Source organism: Dinoponera quadriceps, unplaced genomic scaffold (genome assembly GCF_001313825.1).
Source record: "Dinoponera quadriceps isolate SergipeBrazil2010 unplaced genomic scaffold, ASM131382v1 scaffold1266, whole genome shotgun sequence".
NCBI lineage: Eukaryota > Metazoa > Arthropoda > Insecta > Hymenoptera > Formicidae > Dinoponera > Dinoponera quadriceps.
This window is the reverse complement of record NW_014555494.1, coordinates 282,320-302,743: the sequence shown is the minus strand read 5'-3', so window position 1 is coordinate 302,743 and position 20,424 is coordinate 282,320. Positions and strand designations below refer to the sequence as shown.

General features: G+C 43.7%; 1 protein-coding gene across 2 annotated transcripts in view; it reads right to left on the bottom strand.

Moving 5' to 3' along the window:
* Positions 1 to 13,944: 13,944 nt before the first annotated feature.
* Positions 13,945 to 20,424, bottom strand: part of LOC106744525 (protein prickle-like) — a 177,960-nt gene continuing 171,480 nt past the window's right edge. For both annotated transcript variants that reach the window (XM_014619384.1, XM_014619385.1), the window contains 4 exons: positions 19,938 to 20,257; positions 17,831 to 18,154; positions 16,124 to 16,542; positions 13,945 to 14,582 (listed from right to left, as the gene is read on the bottom strand). In XM_014619384.1, the coding sequence (XP_014474870.1) occupies positions 14,329 to 14,582; positions 16,124 to 16,542; positions 17,831 to 18,154; positions 19,938 to 20,257 (1,317 nt within the window). In that variant the 3' untranslated portion in view covers positions 13,945 to 14,328. The remainder of the gene's footprint in view (positions 14,583 to 16,123; positions 16,543 to 17,830; positions 18,155 to 19,937; positions 20,258 to 20,424) is intronic.

The window sequence follows — 20,424 nt, the reverse complement described above, 5'->3', positions numbered from 1 at the left end:
TGGGTGTACGCGCTGAGAAATATTATTGGGTCGATTCAAACAAAACTTGGTTATGGGCGAACGAATCCCAGTAGATATCGACTAATAGTGACATAACGTCAATGTTATAATTTCCCAGTCAACAATGTGAATGCAATATAACGCGTGTTTTATTGCGCTTACATCGTTGACTGGGAAATTATAATATTGTCACTGTTAGTTGGTGTTCACTGGGATATTTCGGTTGTGAGAACCAATTTGGGTTTCTGAACCAAAGATTTGGTTCCCCCAAACCCAACCTTCTTCATATTCTTTTCAGAGAACCAAATGTTGGTTTTCACAACCGAAACATTTATTCGCTCATATCTAAACCAAATTTTGTTCGAGTAAACTGAATGGATTTTTCAATGAGTATACTTACGCTGAGAAAAAGAAATTGAAATTTTACGAAGTAAATAGTTCTTGTGATATATTCTTTGATATTTATTGATTAGAAAAGAATTTGTGACGGTGGAATATATTTTGATTTATTTGCTATCTCATTGATTTATTTGCTGAAAATAAAATTTTATTCCGCCGTGTTTAAATAAACATTTATTTCTGTGAAACAAACTTTATATTTTGCAAATAAATTTTTAAGTCTTTCTTTCTCAGCGCACCTTAACGTACGTCTTCACCTCGCGTTTTTACCTCGCGAATATCCAAATCAAATTTTGTTTCAGTCAACTAAATGGGCTTTTCAATACACTGAACGAACAAACAACGAACTAGCGGCGAATGTGTAAAATGAATATATACATTCGCGTCTAAACTTATATGCGTTACCAACTTTTTTCGATAAGCCGTACTGAGAAACCAGTTTGTATCAATCGAAAAACGGGCAAACAAACGCGATTTGACAGAAGGAGAGAAAATTTCTGGTTATAAGTTCCAAGTATGATTCTTATAACCAGGAATTTTCCTTAATTCAAATCGCGTTTGATTGCCCGATTGACGCAATCAAACTGGTTTCTCAGTGCACCTTATGAATGAGTCAGCCCGAAACGTTCCGCTTCCAATTCATTGTGGCGTGCACATTTTCCAAATTGTGTCAACGAAAATTTACATTCGCTGTTCGTTCCTCGCCCGTGCGCTCAGTACACTGAGAAACAAGTACTTGAGAATTTATTTGCGAGGGATACAGCATTGATTTATTTCATTATTCCCGTGAAATAAACGTTATATATCCCACAGAGAAATTTCGAAATATTTCTTCCATCTCAGTGTATATACCCAACCTTTTCGCTTTTCGCGCGAGCTATTTCCAGGAGGAGGAGGGGGATTGGCATTCTACAAAATTACAGAGCAGCTGAATTTAATGTTCTCCGTCTCTAATGGTATTCGAATTGCTCTCGGATACAGTTAGAAGGCAAATACGGGAGAATTGAGACGGTGAATTATAGCGAAATTTTCCCAAAAAGGAATCAAAAGGAGAGTATTCGACGATCTCTCTCTCTCTCTCGAGAGAGAGAGAAAAAGAGACACGGGGCGAGGGAATTCGCTGGCGAGGAAACCGCTTAGATCGAATGATACGAATTACGTATGAATAAACAATCTCGCGACACATGACTAGCTGCCGATGGAATTTCGATCGCGGCACGCGCAATTTTCACGGCACGTGTTGCCGTGAGGCTCAACCGATGAAACGCGATCCGGCGCAACCGGCGCATTGCGAGAATCGATCTCCCCACATATTAGAAATATCCTAGACCCGATTCCGTACGAATCGGGTCTGTATCATAAATACGCGAGAAATAGCCGAGACTCCGGTCGCTTTTCGCAACTCGCACGCAACCGTATCAGCCGGTGAGAAGTATTATCATAAATACATAACCATCGTGTTATGTACCGTAGGCGCGCGCGTGCGCTCGCGACGAGCTTTTCTCGCTGACGTAAGGCCCGGGAGTGCGTTTCTCGGCTGAGAAAGACCGAGGCGCGAAATGACACGCGGAACGCGCGTGACGAGAGCCGCTGGATGTCAATACGAGAGCCGCGTTTAATGACGCTTTTTCTCTTATTAATATTTATACGCTCCTTTCTGCGTACGTTTCCTGTATTGATGCACGCCCCGATGGCACGTGCTTGTGAAAACATTCGTATGCGTATGTATGTGTGTGTGTGTGTGTGTGTGTGTGTACACGTAACGCGTTTACAGGAAACGAGCGAGCGCAAACATTTTGCTCACTCGCGAATTATCACTCATGGATATATCGGCCGGATAAATGGGAAACGCGGCGGGCAGCTGTGGTGCATCTGTGTGCGTGCACCATTTCCATTTCCGCGAGTCGAATTACCTTGAAACGGTACGTTGCGTGAATAAAAATTGTTGCCTTACGTAATCTGGGAGTCGCGCGTCTGAGATGTTTTCGCCTTACGTCAGTGGTAATTGCGTTCAGGTTGCATTCATACGCGACTACGAGATATATATTGTACCTCTCGGGATCGAGACGATTCGAGTCTCAGGCGACGCGAGTCTCAGGCGCCTCGCGAGCGCCCGCGAAGAAACGTCGCGGGTAATCACCGGCGAAACTCGCGAGACTCGCGTTCGCGTCTTCTCCCGGATCCGGGCTTCTTCCGCGCTTCACAGTCGCACCCACTCTTACTCTTAACCCTTTCGCGGCGGAGTGCTCTGGAAAGAGTTGCGCTCTAAGCAGCCGATGCCAGATCGACCGCGCGGACAAAATACGCGAGTCGAATTTGTGGATAATAATATTTGACTATGTAAAAAAAACCTTTGCACAAGAAGCGTATGCTGCTAGCACGTCAAAAACAACTTAATGGACATTAATGGCAGTTGTTGATAACAAACGAACAGCGCCTTCGTACGAAGAGAGCGGCTCCGGATGGGCTCCATCTGGCGCTGTTCGTTCGCCGCGGGTAAATTTGCCTGAGCGCCGAACGGCGCTGTTCGCTGAGAATGAGCATCTATAGCTGAGCGCCTAAAGGCGCTGTTCGCCGCGAAAGGGTTAAGCGTGTATCACATAGTATCTCTAAATTCGGTGTTTTAATTTCTGAATGGAAACGACGTTTCCAGTTACCCGCTGATAGCGCGTATTTTTCTCGGTTATTTGCTCGAGATACGGGACATACACGCACACACACGAGATAATAATAAATATAGCGATTCGATCGGAGGTACCGTTTTTTATGAACTCACGATACTTTTGTTCAGGAGGTGTACAACGCTTCTCGTATATTATTTATTTATTCTCAAACCCACGTCTCCCAGCTTTGGATCGCTTTCGGCTTGTACATACATTTACTCATTTTCAACAATTTACATCATCTTATCTTACACGGTAAAAAATGTTATGTTACCTTAACATGGGGAATGTATTAAAAAGTACAGAAATTCAATGGTAAGTCAACATATATATTAAAATAACTCAAAATTTCAGTGAACCATTTCTAACGCAAAATTCTTTTCCCGTGTATCTGCGTTATTTCTCTTGGCCTATCTGTCCCCCCTATCTGCTAAATTTAAATAAATTTTATAATCTAGCCTATTTCCAGAATCTATTCTTTTTATTCTCTCATATCTCACAATTAAAACGTAATCAACATACAATCGGTTAATTAGTAAATTAGTAGATACTATAAGTATATTTATAAGTTATTTCTAAGTATATGATAACAATAACATTGCATAACGTGCTTCCTTAAACTTCTCTTGATTTTTTCCTAAAGCTTCGCGTACATATTTTATATATATAATGCAAGGTATTCAGCGAAGTATTATGCGTTACAAATGTATCTACAATACAGTAACGAAAGATTGGTATTTGTTATATGATCGTTTCTTGAGCAGGTCGCGATCGAAAGTAACAGTGCATAGTACCGTATCGATCAGAAGCAACGCTTGTCTTATTCACGTTGAATATATCAATATGAATAAATTTATGAATGCCGATATTTAAGGTACCATGGTACGTGCCGGGAATCATGAAAACATTAAACATTATGTTACCTTGCAATATTTTTTACACCAAACTGTTGATTTTGTGTACAAAACTATCTGTGGTTTATCAAGTGAATATCAAGAAGTGAGATAAAATGACATAATCAGTACTTCAATCTTAAGATAAGTGTTTGGAGAAGGTCAAGAGCGGATTGGGAGGATAAAAGGTGAAGAGGAGATCAAATATCTCGAATTTACTTTTTCTGTACACGCAGAAAATTTTGGGTCAATAATATAGCGTGCTAATAGTACAATTTACTAGACTTATATTGCGTGCGACCGGGATGTACTCATACTGAAACCAAAATTTATATGTGATAAGTAAAAAAACAAATAGTTTGGTCAGATATATGTTTGACTTGATCGTATATAAATTTGCCGTACGCGCAAGGAAATGTCAGAAAAGCGCAAAATGTACCATACTGGTATGCGCATATTTTCGATACAGCTTCGAGATTGCGCGTTATTTCTATAATGCCATATTATTTCTATAATGTGGGAAAAGATTTGATCGCAGATGGTAACTATTGTGTAACACATATAATACTATTGCATATGCGCGTTCTATGAGAACAGCTGAAGAACGGGATATTCGTTGTGTTTGTGACATAGACCGTGGTGCGGTCCAGGCAGCGATGTGCAATTGTAATCGCGTTGTTCGCGTTACTTTCCAAAATTTCCCATGTTGCCTTGAGATTGTTCCGATATTACAAGTATATCCTAATCGGGCGGATCTGCTAAACAATAAAAAAATATTTTGTACTTGTATTAAAGTCCTTGTTCAAATTTTTATATTAAATTGTTAACATGCTCTTGTGTTGATGTTATCTCAACATTTTGCGTTAAGTCAATATTCAACATGTGTAAGTGTTAAAATGACACATTTCATATTTCAATGTCGATTAATATATGGATATTAATTTTGTGTTAATTTTCGATATATTTTGGTACTTTTCAACGTATTCATCTTGTGTTAAATTAATACAAAAATTTACGTGGATCATTTGGGATACGTAAAATGTTACATAAATTTGGCACAAAATTTTTACCTGTATGATATTTCTTTTTTGCTTTATGAATTTAAACTTGGAGATACAGCAGCGAATGCAATAGAAGGCATTTGTAACGTGTGTGTTGAAGGCACTGTTAGCTTTCGGACAGCACAAAAATGATTTATGCGATTTAAGAAAGATAACGAATCGCTAAAAGATGAGACGCCCGCGTACGGGACGTCCATCTGTTATTGAAGACGATGAACTGCGTGGACATGTGCGTTCAAACCCCCAGAAAAGATGTACAGACGCGGAGAAGAGTCATCGAAGTCAATGCGCTGACTACTTCGTCAGATGGAACTCCTTTTTCAAAGTTCCGAGTGTTTCCCTATTTTCCCCTAAGAATCCGCACCAACTTTTTCCGTCACCTAATAATTACGTCCCCTGTAATTACGTTCGATATTTACGTCAACGTGTGTCTCTGTAATTTTTTTACGATGCACGTTGAAGAGTGCAGTACCGTCTGAGGGAGGTGCAACCGGTCGACCGAAAACGGGGCCCCGTGAGCCTCCGCTCCGAGAATTACCGCATTCTGCGTTTCTCTACGAACAGCCGCATTTTTCCAGCCTGGTTTTCATTCAGCCATTGCGTAGTCGAGCCTTGGTATGCGCTCGAGAGGCGGTTTACGCGCTGCCGAGCCTCGCGCGCTTTCGCCCGCGGCACCGAACGGAATGCAAAACGGCCGCGTATTATCACCTGAACCCGTGACGTCGATCGCACGGTCGCTCGTCCCGACCTCCTCCTCTCCCTCCTCGTCGCCTTTCCGCGATTTTAAAGCGGCGGTCTGATCGGAATGCTGTAACCCCGATATGCAGCATATCGCCGAGAGAGACGTGATAGCGGACCGTTTAGCGGTACTCCGCTCCCCAATATCGTTATCTAATTAGACGGGCGATCGCGCACGCAGGTGCACGCAGGTGCGCCCGCTCGTATTTTCCTGCGCACGCTCCTTGTACCGGCAGATCGGAATGGAAAGTGGGTGGAGGGACGACGGTGTATGTACGCTCGTTCATTTGCTCACTCGCGGATACCAATCGCAACCCCGCCGCGTGCTTCCTCGTGAGACACGCAGCCTTCAGCCGCTGCGGTGTCGCGACCTTCGTCCGGGGAAATCAAGAGAGTCAATGAAGACGGATGATGACCGCTCGAGAGAGAGAGAGAGAGAGACACTGTCATGTTTTGTAACGAGTGTAAAGAGCCCGGATAGTCTCCGAGAGGTCGTTCCGAGCAGACCATGCGCGCGCTGTTACGCCCTCCGCCAGTCCAACGAATGTAAGGTCGATTTGTATCGATTTCGAGAGCGGCGACCTCAAGATCGAAAATATCCTTGCTGAGCTTTATCTCGAAGATCTCAACTACACAAGGTTTCTCACGCTTGATCGCGAGACACCGGGAGGAGTGTGACTTCGAAAGCGAACTGCTCAGGTCGAGGACTAAACGAGAACTGACCAACTTCGCATGCGATGCGTCGGCATTATTCGTGATGCAGGAAAAAAATGTACATACTGTTTAAGTTTCGACCAGTCAGATCAGGCTAAGACTAGGATGTTGCGCCAGTTATGGCATGAGCTTCTCTGCACATGAAAATATTTGTTCTTGATTTAACCCCGTTGTTTTGTTCGGGTCTATTTGACCCGAAATCACTTTTATTTCACTGTTACATTTTTCTATCATTTTATTGCGATCCGAGTGAACGTTCGGGCATTTTATGACTTTGTCTCATAGCTGAAGAACATTAATTTTCAACAAAGCTATGAAACAAAGTTCATGAAATGTGCCTGTACGCACACTCACCGCGTAAAAATGTAGCAGGGAAGTAAAAGTGATCTCGGGTCGAACAGGGACCGAGCAGAACAGCAGAGTCGAGATTAATTTCTTTTTTCTGCGTACAATTAACGGCAAGACGCGATTACGCCAGCGACAACTCGACGTCACTCGGCAAGCGAGAAGTGCCGATTCGCTCTTAAGAAGAGAAGAAAACGCTCGGTCTGCAAAATCAAACGGATACGTTTGATTTCAAAAGAAACACTCACTCACCGCCGTTCGCGAGAGGTCTCTTGAGAAATACGAGAAAAAAGTCTACGCCCGGAATCATCGTCATCCGCGAGAATCAATGACAGGCTCTCGAGATGATTGCGGCACTCGGCGGCATCGACGTAGCGGCGGCCGTGTCGCCGTTCTCTATCGAGGGCGACGAGCGAGAGAGAGATTTCAACGCAAGACGAAACGTTTCGGGCCGGTGTAACGGACTCGCGCGCGCGCGCGACAAGTCCGCGCGTTCGTTCTCGACGTTCTCTCCGTAGGCTCGCTCGCTCGCTCGTCCTGTGGCTAAGCGAGAGGCTTTCTCCCGTGCGGCTCTCGGAATGCGGCCTCTCCCTCGATCGGCCTCGAGGAGAGTCGCGGAGAGGCACGTCGTCCTTCCTATCCGCCGCCCGTCGTCCCTCCGCACGCTTCCAGCGTCGTCGCTCGATCGGGACTCGTCTTTCTCTCTCTCTCTCTCTCTCTTTCTCTTGTCTTGTTCCTTCTTCGTTCCCTTCGTTCGCTCGCAAGCCGATCACAACCGACCACGCCGCATTGCGCGTCATCGATCAATCGGCAAATACGCGAGTTAGGGTGGCTCGCGCCTCCTCCTCCTCCTCCTCCGATGTATGTTCGCGTCCATCGATCACGCACGTGGCGCGAGCGGATAACGCTCGGGCCGTCGTGACCGAGCAGAAATTTCGAGTAGTGATTTGGTACACGGTGAAAAAATTTCGCGTTGAATTCAACGCATCTCACGTGTCCCAAACGGCCAACGCAAATTTCTGCGTTAATTTAACACAAAAAGGTGAATGTGTATTAATATTTTAATAAGTTGAAAATTTAACACAAAAATTTTATCATGGATCCATTTTGGCAAGTATAATACAAAATGTTGAAGATAACACAGACACAGTATGTTAAATTAACACACGTGTATGTTGACAATTGAACACAAAAATTTTATTACCGATTTTGATACAAGATGTTTTTTACTGTGTGCACAGTCAAAAATTTCGTGTTAAATTTAACGCATTTCACGTGTTCCAAAACGGCCCACTCGAATTTTTGTGTTAATTTAACACAAAAAAGTGATTATGTTGAAAAGTAACACGAACATTATGTCGAAAGTTAATACGAAATGATTACGTTGATCAATATTAAAATATAAAATATGTTTTAACACTTCCACGTGTTGAATATCGACACAAAATGTTGCATCAAGCTGCCGAACACTAAAGACCAAGTTTTCTATACCCTATAAGCGCATAATATTATTTAATATTAAGTAATATTTCTGGAATATTAATAGATAGTTAATATCTACTCATATTAATATTTAAAAAATAATATTATTTAATGTTATTATAATATTATATATTTTTTTAAATATTCAACCCCACGTATATAATATACATGTATATTTTATTTATATATATTTTTCGAAATTATTATTATTTTATTCTTTTTTAATATTCTAAGAACATTTTTATATGCCAAGAATATTATGTAAAGTAGACATATAACATCAATAGAATATTTTTGTAATATTAAAAGATATTACATGACATTCTTAGAATATTATAAAAATATTATATTATTACTGAACAATATTCATATAATATTCTAAGGATATTATGCACTTATAAAGTAGCGTAAGAGCATCACCCATATATTAACGAGCCCGGAATAAAGTACGTTAAACTCTGCCACGTGTTCTTCGCCTTAGCCATTTCCAAAATCTTATATCGCGTGCAAGTATCCACACTGAAACTGAAACTTGCGCACGTAACAGCGCGCGTTCACGCGTGAGAAGTATTCGACAGCGAGATTTTAGATTTTCCTTTTCTTCGATAAAAAAAAAGAAAAGGAGGGGAGAGGGGGGAAGGAATCGCCCCGAGTGGAGGAAAGTAATTTTCGTAGAGCGAGTGGAACGAGAACGCGGAACTCGTAGAGACCCGTGTTTAGCGCTATAAACGCGACGCTAAATTGAAGGGGGAGAACCTGAAGGATTTGACACGAATGACAGGTTGATGCATCGCGCCACAGTATCAGGCTGGTGCTCTTCCGGGCCCTCGGCGGTCGACTTTCAAAGAACCACCGCGTCAAGTATGCGACATTTAACCTTTACTTTCTATTATTATTATCTTATTATTAGTCTCTCTTGCAGACCTTTATTTTCTCTCCTTTAAAGCTTTTCAGACCGTGTGGATCCTTCGTTTGTCTTTCGTCCTGTGTCGTTACGACGTTTTCTCGACGATTTCAATTTCTATGTGTTAGTTTCTACGTTCAGTTTCCATTTCTCTTTGTGTCACACGCGACCGCTCTTTCTCTTTCTCTCTCTCTCTCTCTCTGTACGATATATCTCTCTTTCTTTCTTTCTCTCCCTCGAGCGAAACTGAATGCCAATGTACGAGGAGTAAACGGCCTGTTGCAACGCCGATACGTTTATTAAGTCCCGTTTCCCCGATAAGTCGATGAAACTGTTGCACGGAGATTAAGGAGCGACGATAGGCGTATCGCGGGTGCGCGTTCTCTTTCGGGCGCATAATTAGCCGCGCGGCCACTGACTCGGAAATCGCACGCGATGATGGTTACGTAATCGCGGCCCAGTTCGTGCACACACACACACACACACACAAATGCGATAATTCCGATTTTCGCGAGTGCGAAAAGAAAGGCGTGTCAAATCGTATTCCACGTGGAATGTAGGCTCGATGAGCTCTCTTCGTGTTCGCCCCGTATTTCCTGTAGACGTCTTTTTAATTACGCTCTCCTTAGTGTGCGTGGCGAGATAAGAAAATATTCCCCTTCCCGCCGGATGTCGGTTTCTTTTTATGTCAAATCGCCACGCTCTCTTTCGAGAATGCGAATTTCAACTTTGTTCGACTCACGCTCCAATTCGCTCGGCCGTTATTATTATATTTTTATTTATTTATTATTTTTATTGTTATTTATTACCATTACTTTTACTTGTCTTCATTCGAGTCGGAATTTATACAAGCCGTTGTCTTACCTTGATTCTACAAATGGCTTCCCATTATTGCTGCCTCCATGTTGAAACCTTAAGAATCACTTGTTCAAGAATTACTTAATATTCGATTATATCAATATTCTACCCGCATTCAGTTCTTACTCTCAATTTCAGTAAGTTACGTGAAATTATCCAATCACCATTTATTAGAGCAGAATAAATGTGTACGATAATATAATGTTAAATAATTAATTGGAGGAAATATACAACAGCAAGCTTCCTGTTTCGCTTTCTTATTATTTTTTGTCGGTGTTGGAAATTTCGATAAGATTTGGATGTTCGGAAAAGAGGCGGGGAAGAAAGAGTTGCGAGTAAGCGTAAAGAAAGCAGTTGTGCAAATATTAATTTAAAATTGGCTTCGGTACGATAACAAGGATAAGCAGAAGAAAAAAGAAAGCATTAGCATATTCAAGGTGAAAGTCGCGCCTCGAACATTATTAGAAAACAAACCTCAGCAGTTGCGAAATTTAAATATCGGTACTCGTAGTCGTAAATTACTTACGATCTTTAATTGCGAGCATAATTCACTTAGCGTAACTAATTAATAGATTCGTATTCACGGGCCGTTATTCGATGGAATATTTATCAAACAACAACGGACTATGAAATGTCGGCGTTAGAAGTAGATTTAAATTTCTACTCGAATATCTCCATTTTCTCGGTGGGTTCGTCAGATGTCAGTTAAAACAGGAAACATCTTGAGTAGTAAATAATTCGACGCAGCTACGACATGGATAATGTATTACCGCCCGCATTCCGGCGTCCTTCGTCTTGGATTCCAACATCCCGCCCTGACTGATCCCGTGATTCTGGACGCATTCATTAGCACTGACAATCACGCAGATGCGATTCCGTCGGAGAAACGCGTTTCAATTAACGCGATGCCGACGAGAGTCCGTGGAAATATTTCATTCGCCCGACAGAAATGTAAACAACGCACCGATACGCACGTGTTCCACGTCATGGTTGTGTGAGCCTCGCTCGTGTCAAGCGGCTTGAAACACGTAATGACCTGTAATGACCCGGTCATAAAATAGTACGCAACGTAAGACAGCACCAAAACAATTGATACCTTTGAAAAGGACAAAACCATTGCTGATCGTCGGCCGATCAACAACCAACGCCAACAGCCATTCGGCGGCTGAGAAATCACGATACATACGTACATTCTGAGAATATTTTTGACACTTGAGGCACAGTAACAAATTTTTTTTCAAATTTAACATATCCCAAACGATCCGTTCTAATTTCTGTGTAATTTAACACAAGGTGAATGTATTGAAAAGTAATACGAATATGATCAGAAATTAACGCGAAATTAAATACATTAATCGAAGTATAAAACGTGTTATTTTAATACTTACGTTGAACATCGACACAACACAAAATTGTCGAACTAAATATAATATATTAAATAATGGGCGTGTTAAAAATTTAACACAGAAATTTTTGCAAGAACCGATTTTAACACGAGTAAAAGATATTTTTGACTGTGGGTAATCGAATGATCAAATTGTTATGACGATTAAACGCAATTAGTGCTCAACCGTGTTTCCGATCGACCTGTACTTTCGTGTGGTACCTTTCACAGTTTGGCCATGACGACAATCAGGAGCTGACTCCAGGACGGATTATAGGATGCAGCATGCAGTATTCAGCGATCAGCAATATTTAGCGACAGGCTCAGACGACAAGTTCTTCTTTTCCACCTATCTTGAATCTTCTGGTCTTTTATCGAAATTTATAACGTCAATAAAAAAATCATGAGATTATGAAAGAAGAAAATTTATATCGTGTTATATATATTTACTTATTTGTCCATTAATTTCTATTAGATTGAGCCATTTTTATCGCGTTAGTCTTTTTATAGTTGATATACTCCATTAATTTTTCAGGTTCAACGGAATTTACCGGATTAACGAAAGGACCGAAATTTCAGTTCGAGAATATTCTTCCGCTTTCTCGCGTGTGCGTGTCAAATACCAAACGCAACGTAAACTAATATAGCATATCGCGTAATGTGCGAGGTTCGCGTATGATGAGAGAAGGCTGTATCTGGCAATCTTCACATGGATGCTGCATTACTATTAAAATACCGTTAAGTCAAATATATCACAATCGCAGACCGGAGGGCGGCCTCAAGCCTTCAAGTATAATTATATTCATCAATCTCCCACCACCATCAGTGGACACTAGTGGTCGCTTGTAGGAGATGCGTAAATTCTTGTAAAACAACTCGGCGAGATAAGATCGGCGATCACTTTGAATATGAACACGTCACTGTACTGTTATCTCAATTTGCTAAGCGGTCATGCGAGATACCGACTTGAGCCGTCGTTAGATAATCCGGCGATCGATCATCATTTCACGGTTAATCTTGAATCTTACCTCTGCATCGCTGCGAAATTCTAAGCATAAATGAAAGCGCAATTAGAAAAGAAGAAGCGTCTTTTCCAGCGTTTCCGAGGAATACCGTCGACAGGTCAAAAGGAAGTCGTCAGCCGTTCAATGGAATCCGGCAAGTAAAATGTGGGCGAGCGGCCGTCCGTCTAGCCGAGCCGAGCGTCGTCGCCACCCGTCTCGCTCATGGAAGCCCGATTTATCATTATCATTCATCCATTCTCAGGCAACGCGCGCACGTCGAGGAGACGCTCCGGACGTTTCGTGCGTCGCTCGAACGGAGCGAGCCGAGAGGCATCCTTTAAAACGTCGATTAGTCAATGCATCAGAGCTGCGAGCGATTATAAACGCACGTATGCTAATGACTATCTCTTTCTCTCATTCTCTCTCGAGGGATCGCCCGGGATCAAAGGACGACAAATCCAGGTGGCTAATGGAAAAATATGGCCACGGGCACCTCTTTGGACGGATCTGACGTCCGATATCGGACGTGATGTCTCCCCGGGAGTGATGCGCTCGTCCGATGAGAGAAAGCACGAATACCCTCCTCTGGAAACCACCGGCGCGATTGTCCCTGAGAGGGGCTGCTATGCTTTCGCTCTTTTCGCCGCTCGAGCGTAAAGTGCGATTTTCGCTCTTGTCTCGCCGCTTTTACCCGTGGATTTCCATATCGCGTATAAATATGAAAGCCGGACGATCAATTTGTTCGGCTACGGGCCGCACGAGGAGGAGGAGGAACGGAAGGGGGGAAGACTCGGGGATTCGAGCATCGGATTCTTGAGCGCTCTTACGGAGAATTCGCGGCGAGTTGCTTCCGCGAGCCGGGCCGTTAACCTTTCGACCGTATCGGTAATTATACGATCGCCGCTCGACGTATCAATTAGAGAGAGTTAACTTAGAAATTTGTCTCTTGTTAGTTGGAAAGCTCGCCCCGCTCTCGCGCGTGTGTCTTCGTGACGAGAGAAATTCAACGAAGCCGAAATTGCCGGGCGCGTTACGCATCGGTAACACGAGCTACAAGAGGGAAACGATGCTCCAATTGCGCTCGAGGATCCTTCGCCGAGACGCGTAAATCCGCGCGAAGGTGAGATACACTCGGTCGTGTCGTCCGCAAATATAGTTCGCAGTGACCGGCCTTACCCGGTTGGCTATTTTCATCGTCGGAAATGGTCCTTAACGAGAATGAAATTATCGAATCATCGCTCGACTTTGGGACGATAAACGGCCAAACGTACCTGCACAGGATAATGCCGGGTAATCAGAAGGCATAACTCACGCTAAACAGCTTCGGTCTTTGCACGCAAATGGCCGGTTACGGACGGAAAAACAGAGAGAGAGAACAAAAGAGTTATTACGGTCGACATCGCCGATCGAAACAGCGCGACGCGCATTTTCACTGCGCTCTCGGGGCGGGTAACGCGCAGCGATAACAGCGGGGCACACATACACAGACGGGGAGGGGGTTTATTATCATCGTCATCGTTATTATTATCAAATACATTAATGGGGTATTAAAAATAAAAGGGACCGTCGGACGACCGTCCCGGAAGAGAGCTCAATATATGTACACGAACAAACTGAGTATTTGTCATCGCGTTGCCGCACGAACGCGCGACGTCCAGGTGGCGCGTGTCGTCGCCTGCCGGAGACGCGAACATCGTCGACGACGACGCCTCGGAAGATATCGAAAAGTGCGTCCACTTCGTAGGAACTGGTTCTGATTTGCCGGCTGCCGTCGTTTTTCATCGTTGTCTCTCTCTCTTTCTCTCTCTCGTCCTCCGACGATCAGATCATCGATGGCGACACAGGGCGACGTCCGGGCTCGTAGATCGTGGCCGGAGGAGTCATCAAGATATGACGCACTTCTCGGTGTCCTTCTGCGCCTGATTCGACGACGACGAGGACGCGGGCGCTCGTTTCCTCGCGCACGCCACCGCGTCGTTCGGCACGTAAGAGATCCTGACGCCGCCGTAGGCCCGCCGGGGCGGCAGCGCGTAAGCCGCGGCCTCGTCCGAGCTGCTGGACGAGCTGCACGTCGAGCAGCAGCTCTCGACGTCGTCGTCCTCGCCGTCCATCCTCGACCTAGAGGTACCCGCCGTACCTGCAAAGATACATCTCGCGTGAGGAAAGCGTTGTTGAATCGATATGCTTCTATCGAGGTGAGGAAGCTCGTCCGGATATTTCGAGGTTTCGCGGTTTAACCCTGGCGGTAACGCGTCAGGCTTTTACGAGGCCTGCGCGCCTTTTCTTTCGCTTATTCCCCCTTCTATATTTTGTGCAAGACGCTGTACTTCTTAGTCCTCTGTCACTCGGAAAAAAAAAGTTGCGTCCATGCGAGCAATTATTAAGTGTACAAATTAATTCGGTGTAAACACACTTCGGCGATTGTTATAAATGCGTTGATAGTTACGAAAGATCCGTGAGTTGGGAAAATTGGGAACTAATAATTTGATCTCATAGTTAGAAATCGTCGAAACCATTGATGGCACGTCATTTCGACGTTGATCGATTATGACATTAGTCCGGGTCTTGGAATCACGTGCGTGAAATTGAGAAAAATGACAGATTAATGTACATCAAATTCCATATTTCATGTTACAGAAACTTTCAGTATTCTCCGATTATTCTAGCATTTTATGTACTATGCTCGCGCCTCGGACTTTACGTCTCTCCCTTGAGACTGCAGCGCGCTCGGCTTCAAGGGAAACACCGCGCAACATTGTCGGTGGGCCTCAATGCTTGTTAAATAATGTGCCGCTCATCGATATCCCCAGGTAGAAAAGTTGTAGCGACGTGAAACGAAATGCATTCGAAAGCTGAAACTGTTCCGCTTGCGATGATGGGCTAACTTTCTCTCTATGTAATCGATTAATTAAGCGGTATCTCAATATATCGCTAAATCTAATTTTACAATTCTTCATATCTGGCTCTTAAATCTACAATTTGTCTAATAATTTACATTTTTGAATTTCTACTTTTTCAACACAAATCGATCGAATTATCTTCTTGAGTTGAAGATAAATCTACGTTGCAAAATACAATTTCGATTTTTATACGAGTAAATTCCAAGGAAATGCAATTAATCGCGTCAAAAAGAATATATCTCTTCTTTTTATAAGAATACATTTTATAATTTAATTTTTCTTAACCATTTCAATTCATGTGTTCGTTATATGCTTTGATTGTATGAGTATATAAAAACTTATATATATATAGTCCAGTTTATTCTTCTGAAACGAGAAAGTTTTCAACTAGTCTCTACCCTGATCAAGTAAATCGCGCTGCTAATATCGCCGTGTTAAAAAAAATCGCTCCTAAACATTATAGTCGCATCATAACGTGCTGAGTAAATTATTTGCCGGTAATAGTCCACGTCTGAATAACGGATTTTTGGTCAACGGCCTTGTCGTAACGTCCACTTGTCTTACACGAGTGAGTGGCTACAAACCTTAAGATAAGGACACCCTTGAAACTACATTGAAAACAGGACTTGGTAACTATTTGACTAAATCTCGGTGATTATCAAGTCCATTTGATAAAATAATTTCAACAATTTCGTTGAAACTATTCAACTAAGTCTCGGTAATTGTTACCAAATCCTTTTCCTCGGCATACCATTCATAGAGCACAAACGTTACGCACCCCAAGTCGACGTGCTGGCAACTTCCTCGGGTTGCAGACTCCTCGATCGGGATACGTTCGCCCTCGTCAGCGAGGCGGGCGGTGGGGAAGGCGACGACGATGAGTTCCGGTCGTTCGTCAGCGAGAGAGGTATACGCGACGTCGCGCCGTGATCGTTGATGTCCAGGTCCCCTTGGAATCGCACGCGTCGCGACGTCGGCGTCGGCGGGTCCGTCTGGCTCGCTCCGACCGGAGTGACCGGCGACGTCGCCGTCTCCTGCGCCAATACGGCGGCGGACGCTGCGCCGGCGGTCGATGTCGACGCCGACGCTCCCGACGACGGCCGCGGGGGCGGCGGCAGTTCCGGCATGCTCGACGCGTGGGAAGGAGTGCAGTTCTGAACACATCTGAGGGGCTCTCGGTCTCGTGCTTGCATCAGCCTGCAATGCAATCGCGATACGCGGCGTTAACGCGTCCTCTGTAACCGCTGGGTCTGTTTTATCGCTATTCGTGAGGTTGCTCGATCTCAAGAGCGAAGATATTACGTATTCGGTGCGTTAATTCACGCCCAGTAAGGCACAACAGTTGAGTAATTTGACTCTTCGAAAATGGATGCATATATCGTGGTAAATCAAATATCACACACCGATCATAGGTATTTTTTTACTTAATGGTTGTATAAACGTTGCATTCGTTGAACGCCACCGATATATTAGAAGTAATATAAAATAGTATGTACTTAGTAGCAAGAAATCGTTGACATAACATTGTTACAATGACATTTTATAACATATGTTTTCAAATATGTATTTCTTAACGTTGTATACAACGTCATTGTTAATAGAATTTGTCCTAAATATTAAAAATAATATTTCTACATTGCGATTTTAATATTTAGAAATATGATACAATCCACATAAAATCAATCTTTTACAACATTGATTTTACGCAGATTTTATAAACATTTTGACATTATATCTTATAAATGTTTTTAAACTTATATTTTTAAATATTTAAATTATGACGTAGAAACATTACTTTTAATGTTTTGGTCAAATACTGTTAACATTAACGTTGTATGCAATATTAAGAACTACATATTTGAAAATGTTACATATTGTAAAATATCATTGTAATAACGTTGCGCTGACGATTTCTAGCTTACTGGGTGTACACTAAACCGTTTTCGCGTAATAATAAAGATTATTATTATTATTGAATCTCGGAACTTCGTAATTTCGACTATTTCGATGTTCTTCAAAAAGTATGCGGGAGGGTCTTCGAAGTTACAAGTTTTTAAGATCTTTGGAACTTATCAGATTTAAAAAATTCCCGAGTCTTTTTAAATGTGTTTTACTATTTGAATGGATGTCTTAATTTATTAAATCACAAGCAAGTTCAGTGAGTTTCTGGTGTACATTGTATATCATCTACACTGAGAAAAAAAGTATGAAAAATCCATTTGTTAGATATAAAGCTTAGTTTATAGAAATAAACTTTGTTTCTATGAAATAAATAAACCTCATTATTTTCCTTGCGAATAAAATAAACTTTATATCCTGTAAATAAATTTTTCAGTACTTCTTTTTCAGTATACCTATATATTATTTTATATTATTATTATTATACTTTAGTCGGAAGAGAATGGATAGAATAGAAAACAGAACATCGAGAATTATGGTTAGGGCACAAGTATGACTGGAGACTTTACGGAGTGGTAAAACGTACCTTCCCAATTCGTTGCGGTTCTCGTCGGGATGAGAGCCGCGTTCCTGCAGCAGCCTCTCGAGGTTCCGCTCCAGAAGTACCCTGTCGAGACCACTGGGTCTGGACCCGCTTGAGGGGAAGCCTTCCACGACGAACTCGGGGCTCAGGGTGCTCTGAGTGGGCGTCGTCGCCAAGGAAGCGGAAGCTTGCTGCTTCCTGGTCATCCGAGGCGAGTTCCTAGGCGATCCGAGAGTGTGTCTCGAGCCTGGGGGAGGGGGCGGCGGAGGTGGAGGCGGTGGACTCGACGAACCTTCGCTCATAGCCACCACTTGCCTCCTGCCGGTCCTGTACAGCGAAGAGGCGGCGTTAGATTTTGTCGCGTCGCTCGTCGACGGGAAAATAATAAAACGAGAAGTAGAATAAATAGAATTTATGTTTTCCATTAAAAAAGAGATAGAAAAAAGTTAGGTTCGCGTGACCACTGCTATTGTCAGCATGGTCCAATGAGATAACTAGTTTTCTGGCGGCAACTTTATAGGAAATCTACGAAGACGATAAATAAAGTTTTATAATAAACTTAATAAAAGTAATTCATAAAAACGTAAAGCACCACACTTTTATCATTTTTCCGTGACAGAATTAATAGAATTAATTTTTTTTTTACTAAAAAAAGATATTTTCAATTAATATCGCAATTCTTTCTAACGTGCACTTTGTACGTTGAATTAACTTCAGTAAGAATCTTATATATTTTATCTCGTGTTCTATGATTACAAGAGATTGAATCTGCTGTTTTTCTTCGAGAGAACAATTATTGTTGAGATCTCGTCTCTTCTATTTATGGTCTTACGTTATCAAACGATCCCGGCAGAGACCCGCTAATTATTCCCCATTCCGGGCTCGCCGATCTGCGCGGCGTTCTAAGGACTCACGGCAATTAAAAGCGCAATAAAATTTACATGTCACATTCGATCCTGTTAAACGAGGTCGTTATGTATATAAGTCAAATTTAAATTTAATCGCAGGTGCCTCATTAACAAGTCTTTATGTACGTAAATGGTTCAACGCCTCGGCGATTTCATCGGTAATATATGCTAACTGGGATACATGCTGAATTGCTCATAAAATTATTTACTGTTCGAGTCGCTCTGTGGTCAGCACACACACTGACTATGATTATACGTTTGTGTCAATCACATAGACTTATACAGATAGATCGCGCCCCCGTGAGAGGAATTGGAGATTACATTAAAGTGAGAGAGAGAGAGAGAGAGAGAAAGCAATAGCCTGAATGAGTGTGTCTCTGTCTCAACATGTGCGTTGATGGGGGGAAACAAGGAGAGGAGAACAGCTGTACTAATGACGACTGCGATTCGCAAATCTGTGTTAAATATGAAAAATTGTAACAGTATTAAACATTTGGAAAATGGTAAAAGATATTGTTATACACCCTTCCCCTTGTAATCGTCTTCATCCCTCTTTTAACAAAGAGCGAGCGAGCGAGCGAGCGAGAGAGAGAGAGAGAGCATCACTCACGCAATGTCCCTGTCCTTCAATGCAGTCTTCAGCGCGCCCATAATATAAGTCTATGATCAATCATAAGCTGCAATAAATCCATCTCGGGACATTCGTCCGCGGCAGATCGAGATTACCATCCCGAGCTCTCCCTCGGCTCCTTTTCAACGCGACTGGGAAACGAGACGCCCGACTCGCCGAAAGATCGGCGGGCGTGCGAACGTCCGAGGAGAGAAGTAATGGAATTATTCGGCAGCTACTCTCTTCCATCCGTCAAACCTGGACGATCCCCGACGACATCGGCCGGTGAGACACGGGCGTGACGGCCGCGAGAACTTCAGTCCCGGCCTCGGTCCAGTTCCGCCTCCGTCGAGGAATAAGTTACTCGCCGGCCGCGCCGATGATTTATCGCGACGGCGTAATCGTTTTCTCTCGCGCGCGAACTCTCGGACGCTCGCATCCTGCCGCGTAATCGCGGGACCCTCCCTCCCCGGCGGCTGTAATTTCCCCGCCGCGTCCCGACTACGAGGGCTCGGCGAGAGCGTCGCTCTCTCGGCCGGGACAATGAGAGGCACCCCCTCGTGACCCCTTCTCGCGAGGTATGCGGCTGTACCTGAGGAAAGAGGGCGGCGGCGGCGGCGGCCCGGCGGAGGAGTCGCTCGGTGTTGTCGGCGGTTCGCCCTTGCTGCACGCTATGCTACAGTAAATAGCTCCGCGACGTGGCAGGAACGGCCGGCCGAGGAGGGAGGCGCGACACGTAGCGCAACTGAAGCAGGACTCGGTCGCGTGCCAGTGCTGACCCTCGTGCGACATCTGGCCCTGGTCGACGCCGATCGGCTCGCCGCAGCTATCGCAGTATTCGGCGAAGGACGCGTCGAAGCAACGCAGGCAGTACGGCCGTCCCTCTCGCATCACGTACCTCTGGCCGCCGAGCTGCGGGCAGAAAGAGAGGCGCGCACACCGTGCGTGAATTTATGAGATGTCCGAGGGGTGGGGGAGTCGGACAGCTCGTTTGGGCGGACGGAAGTCGGAAGGTGAGGTACCTCGGGATACGACGGCGCTTCGGCACAAAGAGCGAGGGAGCAGAGTGATGGGGGGGG